Raw genomic sequence first — 18706 nt, 5'->3', positions numbered from 1 at the left:
ATTATTATGAAATTTCGTTTTCCCGCATGGCTTCCTCGCTAGTTCCTTCGTAGTCAAGGAAACGTGTGAAGTCCTTTTTATGTATGGAGTGAAAAAATGGATAAAAAAAGGGAAGTCAAAACATTCGCCCGGGTGAGTTGGATTGTCAAAACACCCGACGGGATTTTGTTCAGAATCCATTGTTAAAAGCCTGGACGGACGTTTCTTCGGATGGGAAACGCCCGACCGAGCGATGTCTGCTCTTTATGTGCATTTGTCTTAAGCCCGGGCGTGTATTTCTTCCAAGAAAACGCGGCGAGCAAAACTTCTATTGTCCCGTTCAATTCCGTTTAAGCTCATTTTAGACCTGTTTTTGCATCAAAGCTTCAACACACTTGTTAGCTCTAAAAATAGCAAATACGGGGATGAACCGTACTCAAATAACTCAACAACTTGTGTTAATCACCCACCTAAACATCCTAAGCTATGAGTTTGTTAGACACCAACTTAATTTTAATCAATATTTAATAATTTTAATCATATATTGATTGTATAACATGATTTATTTCTGAATTAAATATACATCTAATGTAGGACTAATATAATTTTCATTTATTTATTTGAAAACAATCATAATTAACTAGAAAATTTAAACAAAAATACTTTTATATAAATGCTTCAAAGGGTGAGTTGTAGTTGAAAATAATGGATAGCAGTCACGTACTTATTATAGTACTATATAACGTTTTGATAAAAGTTTACAAATAAACCCTTTTCCGTAGACTACCGGAGATATTTTTAAAGTCCAAGGATTATGGGCGAGATAAATCTATAGTCCAGGACTATTTTTGTTCACTTATTTTGTAAACTGACTATTTAAAAGTTAAATAAAATATTTTAATATTTTTTTTAAAAATAAAATAATAGTATATCAATATTCAAATATCCTCTATTGATTGTGAGATTAATTTTTACAAGTATTAATATCTCAAAAATATTTTAAAATTATTTAATTATAAAAGTTGAAGAAGAATTTTTTTTTGCTTATCACAAAATTAAGGATAATGTTGAAGGTCAAATTACATTTAAAATTGCAAAAATTAATACTATAGTAAAGATATCTATAAAAGATTATATGTTAAGTGCATTTGTCTTTTCAAGAAAAGGAAAAGACACATCTAACTCGGGGGTTGTCGGTAAAAAAAATGGTCCTCAAAATTTAGATTTTAATCATTTTTATTTTTTGAAACATTTCAGCACATATTTTATTACTCCTATTTAAAACTACTTATTACCCCTCTCCGTCCCCGGGTAATGTTTCACTTTGGTTTTGACACAGATTTCAAAAAAATAGGGGAATATCTTTGTATTCACGAACTTTGTCAAAGTACCATTTTAGGTGGGGAACTTTGAAAATATCATTTGAGATCCGTGAATTATGAGGTAATATCAATCGAAGTACTTTTTTCTATTTCCAAATTTTTGGGACTAAAATTTCCCTCAACGCCTTGAAGGATATATATTTTTGTACTCCTACTAAACTTAGTACATACTCAAATCATTATAGATATTTTTTTTTATAAATTTTCTAAATATAGTTTGACATTTAATAGTATTACTTAATTGTGACATGCCCTAAATATTCCTTCTTCAATTATAATTTAAGAATTTTAAAATATTTTTGTGATATAAATACTATGTAAAATTTTATGTCATATTTTGATTTAACTAATCTAAGGTCGTACTATTTTGTAAACTACACTATCAAAATATGACATTAATTTACTAGTAATCATGTCTTAAAAATATTTTATAATTCTTTAACTATAAAAAAAATGAAGATTGCATGTCATAAAATTAGAAAATTGTAAAAAATACTATATAGTAAAGATACCTAAAAAAAATTTAGTATGTGTTAAGTTTAAAAAAATATATAACCTTCAAGACTTTGAGGGTATTTTGGCCCAAAAAAATTGGGAAATAGAAAAAATTTTGATTGATATTAACTCGTATTTTAAAACAAAAACCCATTTTTTTTAAAATTTATTTGACCAAAAAGAAGGTTGACAAAGTTCAAACCCAAAAAAAAATTTTCCCCTAAAAAAAAATGAAAAGTGGATTGAAAAAATAGCAATAGATGTCTCAATTGTATATATTAAAAAGTTTTATAATAAAATTTTGGGGAATTGGGACAAGGGACAATGTGGCAAAAGGGGTATAAATATTAGTTATAAATACCCATCCCCTTCCTTTTAAATTCACTTTCTTTTTTAAAGGGAAGACTCAAGATGACCTTTTTCCTCAAAGGGAAACCCTTTTATCTCTTTTTATTCCCTTTCTTTATTTACTCTTTTTTAACAAAAAACCCTGCCGCCCATGGAAGTGGTCATTTTCCCGGGGCCCCGAGGGAAAGTTTTTCAGTGGCCCCCTTTTAACAAAAGAGAAAATTTCCGATGCGGGGCTGGGACTGGCTCCTGCGAGAGAGCCTCCATTGAGACAGCGAGGGGCACCCCGCGGGCCCCCCGGGGGCCCTCCCCCTCGATGAACCCGGGGCAAAGCCCCCCGCCACGCGGGGGGCCGTGTGGCGAGCCCCCGCGCGTGGCGCGACGCCCATTTGCCCCCCCGCAAAAGGGGGCGCGTAAATGCTAACGCAATAAATAATTTTTTAAAAAATTGATTTTTAAAAAAAAAATAAAAAAATAAAATTTTTAAACTATAAATTATTACCTTTTGGGAAACGTCGGCCGGGGCCAAACCGAACTGGGGGGAAAAACCCAAACGGGGTCCCCAAAGGCGGGCCCCCACCTCCCTAATGTCCATGTACTTCACCGCCAAGAAGCCGACACTTCTCGACGGGCTCGACCAAATCAAGCCCATCTTGCCGTTATGGATCCGGGGGAAGACAAAATTGGTATTCCGCCAAATTGGAAAAACCCCCTGAGAGATTCACCGGGATAATTTTTATAATTTAATTGTGCAATTTTTGGGGTTTTTATTTTAAATGGGGCCTTTTTTAATTTTTTTTAAGATTTTAATTAGTTTTTTTTTATTTTTTTAAAATTTTAAATCGTAAAAAATTCTTTTATTTAATGCGTTGTTTTTATTAATTGAATTTGTTGGAAATAAAAAAAAATGAAATTGAATGAATAGTTAGGGATGGATGGTTAAGAAAGGGAGTGGTCGGTCTGCCTCTAGTTAAGAGGTGGACCCCATGAATAGTGAAGTATGAGCGTATTGAGACATAGATATGGATGACCTTGGCCCGAAGAAACCTCGCCATGGCTCCAGGCCCCACCCCTTTTTCACAATGGCAACCCGATCTTGTGCACGGGTCCGAAGGCTGGGTCGTAGTCGCGATCAGGCCCCGTGAACATTGAAAAAATTGTAGAGCACCCGCAGGTGTCTCGTCAGCCTTGCCCGTCCGGTACCCACGAAGCCGTCCTTTCAGTCACCCACGGCCTCTTAGCTAAAACGTCCGTGCAGCACACCTACGTAGCGTGTTTTTATTCGGGCCAATAACAAATTCGATTTTTAATTTTTTTTTAAATTCATAATTAATTCAAAATAATACAAAAAAAAAAAAAAAATATTTTGGATTCCAAAAAATAGAGCTTTATAGACGTTTTTTTGATTTTTGTGATTTTTTTTTATCCAAAATCATCATAAATACACACATTCATCATCCACTTCCCATCAAATTATCTCTTTCATACTTTTTCATACTAAATCATCTACATCTTCCTCTCACCCAAATTTCTCTAAAAATTCAAAATGGATTTCACCAATCTCATTCGAGCGGAGCGAAGAACAAGAATATTATGAAATATCGGCCCCCATGGGCCTAGGGTTCCGCCAATACCCCCCCCCTCCCCCTCACCAACTGAGCAAAACGCCGTTTACATCCCTCGTGATCGAGGGGGAGCCCATGAAAGGCTCGTTGCCGACTATTTTTCCGACCACCGCGGTATCCAAGATTACTTTCGCGCCGTTTGCTGTCAAAACGATTGTTTATGCGTATTGTCAACACATTGTCCACCCGGTTGAATATTTTCAAGAAGGTGCACGCAACCATCGGCAAAGTCCCCACGCGTTGAAAGTGTACTTGTGCCATCCGACAACTTTCACAAACGCGACCTCTTGACGAGTATTTACATGTCAGGAGTCATGAATCCATGCCTCAAGAATTTTTCGACGCGTTCGTTCGCTTTCGGCGAGAATTCCTTCGGGCACCCACCACCGACGATTGTCAACCCGCTTCGTCTTCACGGAAAGCACCGGTTTTCCCGGTAGTAAAGATTGATCGCATGCATTGGAAGTGGAAAATTGTCCGCCCCTTTGGGGGGGCAACACTTACGGCACAAGGTGGCGGCCCAACCTTTTCCTAGCGGGCGCCACTCGCCATGAACGGGACGCATATTTCTGTTGCCGGATCCAACAAGACGAACGTGTTATATTCTTCACCACTCTTGATGATGTTTTGAATGGTGTAGACCGCGATCGACTTCACCGTCAACGGAAATGCATACCACATGGTTACTATCTGCCGATGGTTTTTACTCCAAGGTGGTCGACTTTGTGAAGTCGTTCAGCAATCCACAAAAGCAAAAACGGATTTTTTTGCGCACTCAAGATCTGCTCGGAAAAAGCGCCCAAAGAGCTTTTGGTGTCCTTCAAGGCCGATTCAACATTGTGAAGTCCCTTCCGGCTTTGGACGTTAGGGAAAATCGCCGACATCATGTACACGTGTATTATCTTGCACAACATGATTATAGGGCGAAGGACCGATGGCGCAACTTTACGATGAGGATGAGCCAAACTCAACCGCGAGGTCTCCCCCCCATCGAGGGTGCATACGACCTTTAACGAGAGGATGGAAAGAAGACACACAATGCGCGATACAAGAGCCCACACGAGCTACAAAAGATCTAATCAATCACATTTGGGCGAAATTCGAAGCGAGTAGTGTAATTTTTAATTTTTTGGATTTTAATTGTGTAATTTTTAATTTTTAGGATTTTAATTATGTAATTTTTAATTTTTTAGAATTTTAATTATGTAATTTTTTAATTTTTAGGATTTTAATTATGTCTCCCTCCGTCCCAGTATTAGACCAACTTTTTCCTTTGGGATGTCCCAACAAATTAGACTCATTTTTTTTAAAAAAGATCTATCTTATTTTATTCTCCACTACTTTTTTCTCTCTCTTCTTCCTCTTTTCCCTCTCTCATCTTTACTCTCTCCACTTTAACTATTTAAATATCAATTCTTAAATCAGGCCAAAAAGTGAGTCTAATACCTGGGGGTGAGGAGTAATTTTTAATTATTTTGTAATTTGTAATAGTATTCCGGATATTTTTAATACATTTTAATATTGTAAAAATGTTTTTATTTAAATTGAATAATAGAATGGTGAGACCATTGAGCATGTCCTTAGCTAAGGACAAGCAGAAAATGGGTCCGGCCCACTTCCGTGCTCTTAGCTAAGAGCACGGATGAGGATGCTCTAATACTACTACTCCTCCGTCCCGCTAAGATGACACATTGCTAAAGTCGCACTGGGGTTTTAGGAGTTATTGGTTAAAGTGTTTAATTGAAGAGAGAAGGTGAGTGTAAGTATTAAAGTAGAGAGATAAAAAAAGATGTATATTTTAATAGGAGTGAGAAAAGTGGTTGAGTGTATTGATTGAGAGAGAAAGTTACCAAAAAGGAAATGTGTCATCTTAGTTGGGACAAACTAAAAAGAAAACGCATCTTAAGCTGGACGGAGGGAGGAGTATAATTGATTATTACAAGTATAAAGAATGGAAAGTATGAGTAGATAGTATAGCTAGGCGATAGCATAGCTTTAGTAGTATTTTTCAATCCGTAGAGACTGTTAATATTGCATTCGTAAAGCAATCAAATGAATGTACGAATAAAATGCTTTTGTATTTTAAATTAAATTTATTATAACTTCATCCCTTTCATAATAGATACTCCTATCATATTTGGATGTTGTGTGTGTTAATTGAAGACATAAAACATATTTTTATATATTGATATGAGAAATTTAAAAATAAAAATAAAAATAAATGTGACATTTTTTAAACAATGCAATAAATACAATCCAAAAAAAGGACAAACCACATAAACAGTGTGATCAGAGCAATGCATCACAACTTATCTTGCATTCAAATGCAAGTATCTAATTTGAGGATGAATATAGAACAACATTTTGAACAATACTCATTGATGAGGAGAATGTCAAACAAAGGAACAAATCTGGTAAACTTACTAGCAAGTTTATTATACTACTCCTACTTAGCTAGTACAACACAAGAAAGAAAGAATCTATTTATCTATTGATGCTATTCTAAGTTTCCTTTAGTATAGTACCTTAGTTGGAGTAAGAACCTACTCAAAAGGTTCCATTCATAACATGAGAGCTACACATAAATTTTCCTTCCGTATAGTATTGGATAATAACACGAGTAACGACAAAACAATACTTAAAAATCAAGAGCACATCACCCATAACGAATAACGATAAACCAACCTTAAAAAGACATGATTTCTATTAAATTCTTAAATAAATATTGATATGAGATAAAAAAACACTCAAACGAGATTTTATAAAAAAGATTAAATTAATTCGCAACTTTTGAAACAAAAACCATTATTATGAAACAACTGAGACATAGTAGTAATACACAAATTAAACGAGATGATGTCACCGTGGCCTGCGGCCCCACATAGTAGCGCACCACTGCGTATAGAACTAAAGTGGCTGCACTCAAAACCGCGAGTACCCAATAATAGCGGTCCAAATGACTCCGGTTCAAGCTGAACTGGAACCAGCTGGTTAGCTTCCCCACAACATAAACCAAGAGCACACCACACATGAACCCCAGCCCAGACACCCCTTTACTAAAGATCTCCATGCACCCTCTCTCCTGCCCGAGATACCCCTTGCTAAAAATCTCACCGAACCGTCTCTTCAACTCCTTCAGATCATCGCTTGTGCCTTCTTCATCAAACCCTCCACACTATTCTCTAACAACGTCTCCGAGCCTTCGAGCAACACGAACTGGAACAACAACCAATACACGCTCATTGGGACATCTTCCTCCGGTTTATCCAGCAACCAGTTGCTCTTAACAACCCCGAGTCTCTGTCTCTCCATCCCTGCAGCCACTATACAACATATGACCCCCAACATCTTAGCCTTTACAACCCAATGTCCTTTGTAACTTGCCAGCCATGCCACCAACTTGCCTAACCAAGTCTGAGCCAGCAGCAGCACCTGCGTAGGCACCTCCCACGATCCTAGGTGCCGGTCCAGGTGCTTTGCCTGCTCCACAAAGTACGTGTTGCCGGTTGAGGTAATGATCCCACACACGAAGAAGGTCAACCACATTGGTATCATGGGGCAGGAGAATATTCTTTCCATGTTTTCTATCCGGCCCTCATTTGGCCCATTGAATTCGAATTGGAAACAACATAAACCGGTGAGAAAGGATATGCCAGCAATAGTAGTGCAGACCGCTGGGATTCCAAACCGGTAGGTCCATGGCTTTATGTGAGGGAGCGATGGCTCCTGCTAAGCCTACAATGGCCACCGTACCCCCACCTGACACCCTCAGCCAACCTATGGCCACACCACCAGATTTTTCTGGTTGTTCTTTGAGAAATGATTCCACTGAAACGTTGTTGCCAGCTACTCCGACAGCTATCAACGCCATCCCGTGTAGAGGAGAGCCTTTGTGTGTTGCCTATGCATTCCTGCTCGTATTGCTTGCACGTGCCCGTTGATTTGGCAAGAACCGGGGAGCTGACATGAACACTAACCATATTCCCTATACAAGTTACAAACCCATCCTACATCAGATGAATAAGAGAAGTTGGAAACAGTTTATAAGTGCTATCCAACTCCAATTAATTTGAGGCTTTTGGGAGTGACTGAGTTTCTGACCAGAGTGTAGGATGAGCTGGAGAGCACGAGCATGCGGAAGTTTCCAAGAAAGGTGCAGACGGCATAGAGGAAGAGAGGTTGGAGAAGCAAAGAGATCCCATTCCAGACGTTGAGGATTCCAGCAGCGTGGGTGTAACTTAGCCCCAAACTTGAGTGAGATAGTCTTGCATCTCAAACATGGCGTAGAGCACCAATATGTCAGCCCACTGCAATGCTGCAAACAATATGGAGTATTCAATTTGGATCCAACGTAAAAAAGTTAGTTTTACTAATAATTTACCAGATATTCTGACGGCGCTCTTCATACTTAAAAGCCTCTGCACCAATGATTACTGATTAGGATTATCAATCAAGAAACACATATTCTATATTTGATGAACCATAAGCCCTTGTGGTGGTTTATTTAAAAAAAATACTATAAAAATTATATGAAATGCTTAAATGGTTCCATCAGCTGACTAAAAGGCTGAGTTTCCAGATAAGGTTGACTGGTGGAGTAATTTTTTAATCACAAATAATGCATAACAAACCAAAACAAAATCTTGCATTTTCAATTTCTCTACAAACAAGATAGTAGTAAAAAAAAAGTTCAGTTCTTTACCTAAAATTCTCACTGAACTTTCTAATATTTTGACACAGTCACTCTCCTGTGTATTCTGCAAAGCCAAATCAGCTATTGGTTCAGAATCAAGAAAGAGGATAAGAAGAGTGTTATAATCAAGAAACACATATTCCATATTTAAATAAAAGAGTAATCAAACCCTTTTTAAGTGAATGCTTAATGTCTCAAGCTCTCTCCTTCTCCCTGCCAAACACACACAGAGAGGTAGAGAGGAGCAAAATGCTATTCTCTTCTCTTTCTGATTTCTAATATTGGAGGCATCAATTTATATATAGGACATATGCATACCTATTACCATGTGCAGATTAAGTTGAGGTCAAACTGAAGGGGTAATCCGGAGGGAATATATAGGAGTACCACAATGCCACCATATTTGGAATGTTTCATATTGCTGTGGCCCCTACCACTCATGTCTATTCTTTTCCAATTAGTATCTCAATACTTTTTATCTTCAAGACACTTGTCACAAACTCACCCAAGAATACCACTCCAAGATTCGAAAGGGACGAATTCTATCAAGTGTAACTTACTCCTACACTATATGAAGATGAGGATTGTAAAATATGTAGGAGATATTTGAATTCATATTCTATAAATGACAACCTCACCACACCGACTGAGTAATAATAAGTGCATTTGTCTTCTCAATTTCCTCTCTTCTTTTAGCCATGTATAGAACTCGTTGTTCTTGGAGAAGTGATAGGTTGTACCAAAACTTATGCAGCATTCAAGTATAGTATCTCGTTTGAAGATGAATATAGTATTAACTTTATTAGGATAATAGACCTAATCAATAACAACATTTTGGACATTACTCCATATGAGGGGACTGTCAAACAAGAGAAACAAATCTGGTGATCGTACTACTACAATTTTTATGTTCTCGTTAGATACCTTATGAAATTATCTTTAATTTGATATATGTTGTCGAAAAAATAATTTAAATCGAGCAAATTATATGCGTTTTAAAGTTATGTGATATTTTTCAAAAGTTAGTTACAACTAATTTGTTGTAAATTGTCCTAAGGCCATGTTGGGTTGACGGAAAGTAAAGTTGGCAAGGAAAATGATTCCTAGAAAAATGAATCCCGGAAATATGATTCATAGTAACTTTACTTTCCTGTGTTTGGAAAATATCAAGATTTTTTAAATTTATATTTAATTTAAAACACCAAACTAAAAATATACTTATTATTTTTATTTATAAAAAAGAATAATAAATTAAAATTCTTAATAAACTATTAATTACAAATAATAATAATTATATTATTATATTTATTATTACAATGGATAGTTTAAATACGGATTATTTATCATAATATAAAATAATACATATAATTATAGTTTGAAATATTATACTCATTTATAATAATAATAATAATAATAATAATAATAATAATAATTAGTATTATAATTATAATATTTAAGGATGTTATAAGTGAATAAATTTAATAACTGAAAATTACACTATAACTTTATTGATTAATTATTAATTTATAATAATAATTATTATTATTTATCATACGATTTATATTATATAATTATATTTAAATTATTTAATAAATTATTAATTATTATTATGAATTATTATAAATTAAGTTATAATTATGATAATTTTAATCATAGTTATTTATTTTCTAAAATTAAGTAGTATGATTTATATTTTTAAATTATTTTTAAAATATTCTAAATAATAATAATAATAATAATAATAATAATAATAAAACTATACTATATTGCATTATATATGTAAAAATCCTAAACCTGGGAAAAAGAATAACTAGAAAAGCTAGGATTCAATCCCGAAAATTGTACTAACTTTCCTTGTTCTGGATTTAATTACTCTCCGTTTGATTAAAAACTGAAACAAACACGGAATTTAAATTTAAGGAATCGATTACTTTCCTGCATGTAATCCGACAACCAAACATGGCTTATGGACTTTTTATTGATCGTATTGATATTTTGGTGATGATCTAGGCCCTTGATTTGAATATCTAAGGGCTATTATTTATTATAGTTAGCAAATAAGGATTCGTTTGATAAAAAAGATAGGATATGAGAAGATATGTAAAATAAGATAAAATACGGCTTTATGTTAAGATATGCAAAGATATGAATTTTTTTCGTTGTTGTGTGATAGAACAAAAATTATCAAAATTTGTATAGTATATTAAATAACATGACTTAACTTGACAAATTGGTGGGTTACATAAACATGGTTAAAGTTATAATTTTAGTAAGATTAGAGAGAGCCCTTGTCTTATATTCGGTTTTGCGTTAAGCTTAACTATGATATCAATTATCAAACAATTAGAAATGTCCATATATAATTATTTATCTTGACATTACTAACTTATCAAACACGCCTAAGTATTGAGTTAGCAATATAACACTCCTCATAGTAAAGATATCTATAAAAGATTATATGTTAAGTTTAGTACATAAATATATAATCTTCAAGAGCATTGAGGTATTTTGGTCCGTAAAAACTTGAAAATAGTAAAAAAATACTTTGGATTGGTATTAACTCGTAGTTGATGGACCTCAAATGATATTTTCAAAGTTCAGGACCTAAAATGATATTGACAAAGTTCGTGACCACAAAAGATGTCCCCTTTAATTTAATACTCATACTATTATAATAATCGTTCTGAAAAATAATTTCATTTTGTTATTTTGAGTACCATGAAAAATAATTTTATTTCAAAATTTAGAAAAGTTTTTTCTTGTAGTTACCAATTTTTTTTTCCATCTATTTTTCTCTTTTTTCTCTGTTTCTCTTATTTTATTTAATTTCTAATTAAAACATTTATCATTTACATATAAAATTATTTGTTATAAATAGATAGATTATTATTTTTATAAAAAGTGATATACAGTGTTACGTCATTGCTATATATTCCATTTTCAATTAGAAATGAAATGCTTTTTTTTGGATCGTCCCGTTATAAATAAAATGTTTCCTAGAATGGAAACAACTCTATCCATACTTTTGCATCTCCCTTCTTTAACTCTCTTCATTATCTCACAAAACAACAATACATAAAATAGGGCCGATTCCCAAATATTGCATATTTAATGGGACAAGGGAGTACATATTATTAACTATTGTATGACTATATTCAATATTAATTTTAAATGCAAAATACAAGGTTAGAGCATCTCCAACGGTGCTCTTGCCGAAGAGCATGACAACATGGCGAGTTCCATTGGGCGTGATGCCCAATCGCCCAATGCGTGATTGAGCGTGTTTTTATTACGTTAATTTTTTTTAAATCATAAAAAAATCAAAAAATAATTCAATTTTTTTTCGGATTCCAAAAAATATAGCCGTTTTTCAATCATTTTTTTTAAAAAATTATTTTAATTTTCTTTAATCAAACAGTAGTAATTTCAATCAATCTTTCTCATCAAATGTCAATTTTTACTTAAGATAGATATGTTTATGTTTATGGTTAAAATTCTCAATTTTGTAGCCTATATATATAAGCATGTTCTTATGTCTTCAATTAGGAAGCAACAAAATTTATCAATCATGTAATTTTTTATTTTTTAGTAATATGTAATACTATTATTTTGGGTATTTTGAATGCATTTTAATATTGTGGAAATATTTTTAGTAATTAAAATATTAAAATTGAATAATATAATGATGAGAATCTTAAATAGTGTAAGAAAAGCAAAAAATTAAAAATGAATAAAGGTGAGTTCGACCACTCAGCGTTGACAAAGCATGAATATGGATCTTGGTAGTATTTGAATACAGGAAATTACACATTTTTAACGACAAAACAATATTCCTACATCAAAAACAAAAGAGAATATCGCCCATAACGATAACATTAAAAAAAAATTCTAAATTAGATACCATGACAGATTCATACGTATTTATAAATACTTGAATAAATACTCCTATTGATATGAGCCATATGAGGTAATGATATGAGGTAAAAACACGCTCAGCATACATAAGAAAACAATTAAATTCGCGGACTTTTTAAGCAGAAACCATTGGTATTATGAAATATTACTAATCGAGACATGATAGTAATACACAAATTAAACAGAAAATGTCAACGCAGAGCAAAAGGCGCGCACCACGCCATATAGAACTAAAGTTGCTGCACTCAATACCGCAGTAGCCAATAATGCGGTCCAAATGACTCCGGTTCAAGTTGAAGTGGAACCAGCTGGTTACTTTCCCCACAACAAAAACCAAGAGCACGCCACATGAACCCCATCCGGACACCCCCTGCTAAATATCTCAGCCCACCCCCTCTCCCGCCCGACACCATCTCACTACACCATTTCTTCGACTTGTTCGCATCAGCTTCACCGCTTGTCCCTTCTTCATCAAACTTCGCCACACTATTCTCCAACAACGTCCCCATGCCTCCCAGCAGCACGTACTGCAACAACAGACAATACACGCTCATTGGGACATCTTCCTTGGGTTTATCCAACAACCCGTTGCTCCTCACAACCCAGAGTCTCCTGCTCTCCATCCCTGCAGCCCACGCAACACAGCACCCCGAATATCTTAGCCTTATCAAACCCATGCCCTCTCCATTCCCACGCTACATACACCAAATGCCCAACCAACTTCCCTAACCAATTCTGAGCCAGCAGCAGCACCTGCGTAGGCACCTCCCACGATCCTAGGTGCCGGTCCAGGTGCTTTGCCTGCTCCACAAAGTCGTGTTGCCGGTTGAGGTGATGATCCCACACACGAAGAAGGTCAACCACATTGGTAACTTACGACAGGAGAACACTTTGAACATGTTTTGTACCCGGTCCTCTTCTGCCCAACGAGTTCGAAAGGGATACAACAATCACATAAACCGGTGAGAAAGGATATGCCAACAATAGCAGTGCAGACCGCGGGATTCCAAACCGGTAGGTCCATGGCTTTATGTAAGGGAGCGCGATGCCTCCTACTGCCTACAATAGCCACCATAGCCACACCTAGCATCCTCCACCTACCTATGGCCACACCACCAGATTTTTCTGGTTGTTCTTTGAGAAATGACTCCACTGACACGCTGTTGCCAGCTACTCCGACAGCTATCAATGCCACCCCCTGTAGGGGAAGCCTTTTGTGTGTTGCCTATGCATTCCTCCTTGTATTGCTTGCACGTGCCCGTTGATTTGGCAAGAACCGGAGGAGCTGACATGAACACTAACCATATTCCCATACAAGGAAACAGTTTATAAGTGTTGTCCAACTCCAATTAGTTTGAGGCATTTTGAGAGTGACTGAGTTTCTCACCAGAGTGTAGGAAGAGCTGGAGAGCACGAGCATGCGCCAGTTCCCAAGAAAGGTGCACACGGCGTAGAGGAAGAGAGGCTGGAGAAGCAACGAGATCCCGTTCCAGATGTTGATGATTCCGGCAGCATGGGTGAAACTTAGGCCCCAAACTTTAGTGAGATAGTCTTGCATCTCAAACAAGGCGTACAGCACCAATACGTCAGCCCATAGCAATGCTGCAAACAATATGGAGTATTCAATTTGGATCCAATGTAAAAAAGTTTTACTAATAATTTACCAGTTATTCTGACTGTGCTCTTCGGAATCATACTTGGGATTTACTCAGAAGCCTCTGCACGAATGATTATTGATTAGGATTACAACAATTTTAAATAGATCCAATGTGAATGTAGGAGTACAATTTTATTGGAAATACTACCAACCTAATTATTCTTACCAAAGCACTATAAACCTCACAAACATCAAGTACTTACCATCATATTTTAGCCATGAGAGTGAATAAAGGATAGGTATTTTATAAATGAATTATTATGGCGTACTTGAGCCATAGCAAGAAAGACCCAAGTTGCTTTATTTTAAGAAAAGATTTGAGATGCAAAATGCTTAACTAAAAAACTGAGTTTCTAGATAAGGTTGTGTTTTTTCATACAAACAATGCATAAGAAACAAAACAAACTCTTGCATTTGCAATTTCTCTACAAACAAGATCTAAAAACAGTTGATTTCTTTACCAGAAATTCCAACTTAACTTTCTATGACAGTGTTATGTTATAATCATGAAGCAGAACAATGGAGGATATTGAAAGAAAAGAGTAATCTCACCTTTTTTTAAGTGAATGCTTCACCTCTGAAGCTCACACAGAACGGGTAGAGAGAGGAATAAATGATATTCTCTTATCTTTCTTGATTTCTAACATTGGACATATGAATACCTATTACTTGTACCCGTTCACGCCGAACTTCAGTCAACCAGCTGCGGATTGACTTGTGGTCAAACTGAAAGGGGGAAATCAGGAGTAGCAGAATGTTTGGAATGGTCAAACGGGAGTCAACCTTACTTCCCCCACCACTCATGTCTATTCGTTTGTAATTATCTAAATTTTTTTTTTCTGCTTTTACTTGTAGCCCAATAGTAGACTTACTCAAAAACTTCAAGATGCTTTAAATTGGTTGAACCAAATTTCTTAAACATACATACTCCTACACTACGTTGCAGTCGACTACAAGGTAGTCAGTCCCTTCATTTCTACTGCAGTCGACTACATGGTAGTCACTCCCTTCCCTTGTCTCACAATACAAGTCGCTCTTATTATAATTTTAAAAAATATAAAGAATAATATAATAAAAAATGTCATGGATATGAAATTCATTTTTTTATATTATTAATTTAATAATAAAATGTGAGTGAAGTGAATTAGTGAAATGTGAGACCTACTTATCATTTATGATAAAAAATAAAATGGGACTCTTATTATTAGAACGAACCAAAATGATAAACTGTGAATCTTATTATATGATGGCGAAAATAGCAAGAAGATTAGAAATGTAAAACATTTAAGGAATATTTGAAATTCATAATTACTAGAACCTAAGACCATCCACAACGCTATCTCTTAACCCGTCATCTCTTTATTATTCATGGGTCTCACTATACTTTTTCACTCCATCTCTTAACTAAGATATAGCACCTACATCCCTGCATCTCTTAACCATCTCATCTCTTAACTATTCATTCAATTTCATTTTTTATTTTTATTTTCAACAAATTCAATTAATAAAAACACACTTCATTAAATAAAATAAAATTACAATTTAAAATCCAAAAAAGATAAACAAACACATAATTAAAATCCTAAAAAAATAAAAACACATGTTTTGAGATGAAGAATGTAGAGTGTTTGAGTGAGAATAGAGAGTTTTTTTTAATGGTGGATAATTTGTTGGAATGATTTGGTATTTATAGAAGTGATTGGAGGCTTTAAAAAAATTGCAAAAAAAATTACAAATCTGAAAAAACGGCTATAAACGGCTAGTATAATTTTTGGAATTTTTTTTATATATTTTTAAATTTTTTTGAATTTAATCTGAAATTTAAAAAAAATCTAAAAAAATCAATTTTAACGGATATAAACCATGCACGAACCACAGCTCGCCACGTCGCCAGCGCGTGGCGGGCGTCTCGTCAGCCGCTCTTCGGAAGGAGACGCGAGACACAGGAGATGAGATGGCGACGAGACCTCGTCGTCGTTCCGCTTCATCTCATTCGAGATGAGATGGAGACACCTGCACGCGATCTTTGTGGGTGCTCTAACTGTGGTAACCACTTTCGACGAGTAATAAAGTGAAAAAATTGCCCTTAAAACAATAAGTGCATTTGTCTTTTAAAGAAAAGGAAAAAGACACTATCTGAGTTTCAATAAAAAAATGGTTAAAATTTTAGATTTTAATCAATTTTTTTTTTTAAAAATTTTCAGCACATATTATAGTACTCCTTTTTAAAAATACTTATTACTCCCTCCATCCTTTAATAATTGTTCACGTTTTGACACTATTTAAAAAAATAGGGGGGATATTTTTTATGGCCCCAAACTTTGCAAATATTTTATGTTGTAAATTTAAAAAATATCTTTTGAGATGTATATAGTTAATTCTCAAATCTTTTATACCCCTTTTTTTGATCAAAATACATTTTTTTTATACATTATCGAAATTTTTAAAAAGAAATTTAACATTTTTAAAGAATGCGAATAAAACCCCAAAAAAGGACAAACCACGTAAAATGCATCACAACATCGCATTCAAATGAAAATTCTAATTTGAGGATGAATATATGACATTAACTTACTTTAATAGGATACACCTAATCAATGAGCAACTAAGGCACATTCAGAACAACATTTTGAACATTACTCATTGATGAGTGAATTCACACAAAGGAACAAATCTGATAAACTTACTAGCAAGTTTTTATATACTCCTACTTAGCTAGCACAACACAAAAAAGAAGAATCTATTTATCTTTTTTTGCTATTCAAATTTTTCCAATGTATCTTGTTGGATAAGAACCACTAAAAAGGTTTCCCATTCATAACATGAAGCTAAAATATTTTTTCCTTCCGTAGGTATTGGATAAAAAGAATTACACAAAATGAAAAAACAATACTTAAAAAATCAAGAGAACATCACCCTGATAAACCAATTAAAAAGACAGATTTCTATTAAATTCTTTTAAATATTGATATGATAAAAAAACACAAATGAGATTTTAAAAAGCATTAAATTGCACCTTTTAAAACAAAAACCATTTTATGAAAAAATTGAGACATAGTAGTGATACAAAAATTCGGATGATGTCCCGTGGCCCTGACCCCAAAAAGCCCCCTCTATAAACTAAATGGCTGCACTCAAAACCGAGTAGCCAATAATAGCGGCCCAGATGACCCCGGTTCAGGTGAAGTGGAACCAACTGGTTTTTCCCCAAAAAAAAAACCAAAAGAGCACACCCCCCATAAACCCCCACCCCAGACCCCCCCGAAAAAATCTAAATCCCTCTCCCCCAATTTCCCCCCTTGTAAAGATCTCACTGCACCGTCTCTTAAACTCCTTTGGATTATCGGCTTCACTGCTTGTGCCTTCTTCATCAAACTCCACTTCCCCAACAACCCCCGAGCCTCCCAGCAGGGCAAACAAACAACAAAAAACACCTCATTGGGACATCTTCCCCCGGTGTATCCAGAAACCCCGTTGCCCCAAAAAACCCCAGTCTTTTTCCCCCACCCCTGCAGCCACTATACAACATATGACCCCCAACACCCTTTTTCCCCCAAAATGTCCTTTGTAACTTGCCAGCCACCAACCCTAAAATTAGCCCCAGAAACCCCCAGGAACCTCCCATGACCCTGGTCCCGGTCCGGGTGCGCCTCCCAAATCGTTTCCCGGTTGAGAGATGACCCCACACAAAAAAGGTCAGCCACATTGGTATCATGGGGCAGGAGAATATTCTTTCCATGTTTTCTATCCGGTCCTCATTTGGCCCATTGAATTCGAATTGGAAACAACAAAACCGGTGAGAAAGGAAACCACAATAGTAGTGCAGACGCTGGGATTCCAAACCCCGGGAGGTCCCTGGGATGTAAAGGGGGTGCATGGCCCTGTAAGCCTACAATAGCCACCATAGCCACACCTGGTACCCTCAACCTCACTCCCCCACCACTAGATTTATCCTGCCATGTTTTTTGTCTGGTTGTTCTTTGAAAATGTTCCACTGAAGCTGTTACCAATCCGCACTATCAATGCCATCCCGTGTAAAGGGGAGCCTTTTGTGTTTTTCTTAGCATTCCCCTTTTTGATTGCACGTGCCCCCTTGATTTGGCAAAAACCGGGAGCTGACTGAACACTAACCCTTCCCCATAAAATTTCAAACCCATCGCCCTCAGATGAATAAAAGTTGGAAACAATTTGTAAGTGCTGTCCAACTCTAATTGGTTTTGACCAGTGTGTGGGGTGAGCTGGAAACAGGCATGCGGAACCGAAAAGGGGCAGACGGCATAGAGGAAGAGAGGTTGGAGAAGCAAAGAGATCCCATTCCCGGTTGAGGATTCCAGCAGCATGGGGGTTAATTGCCCCCAAAGGTGAGATAGTCTTGCATCTCAAACAAGGCATAGAGCAAATATTAGCCCACAGCAATGCTGCAAACAATATGGAGTATTCAGTTTGGATCCAATGTAAAAAAATGTTAGTATATTAATAATTTACCCGATATTCTGGGTTCTCTTCAAATCAAAAGCCTCTGCCCAATGATTACTGATTAGGATTAGCACTCGCAATTCCCTATTAAAAAAAAGAGTAATCAAACCCTTTTTTAAGTCAATGCTTTAAAGTC

General features: G+C 35.6%; 1 protein-coding gene across 1 annotated transcript in view; it reads right to left on the bottom strand.

Moving 5' to 3' along the window:
• Positions 1-8541, bottom strand: part of LOC125194085 (protein NRT1/ PTR FAMILY 5.5-like) — a 10377-nt gene extending 1836 nt beyond the window's left edge. Inside the window, exons 1-2 of the mRNA XM_048092108.1 lie at positions 8532-8541; positions 8211-8247 (exon numbers count right to left, since the gene is read on the bottom strand). Coding sequence (XP_047948065.1) covers positions 8211-8235 — 25 coding nt within the window. The 5' untranslated portion in view covers positions 8236-8247; positions 8532-8541. The remainder of the gene's footprint in view (positions 1-8210; positions 8248-8531) is intronic.
• Positions 8542-18706: the final 10165 nt, after the last annotated feature.

The sequence above is a fragment of the Salvia hispanica genome, chromosome 6, assembly GCF_023119035.1.
Source record: "Salvia hispanica cultivar TCC Black 2014 chromosome 6, UniMelb_Shisp_WGS_1.0, whole genome shotgun sequence".
NCBI lineage: Eukaryota > Viridiplantae > Streptophyta > Magnoliopsida > Lamiales > Lamiaceae > Salvia > Salvia hispanica.
This window is presented reverse-complemented; position numbering and strand designations above follow the sequence as displayed.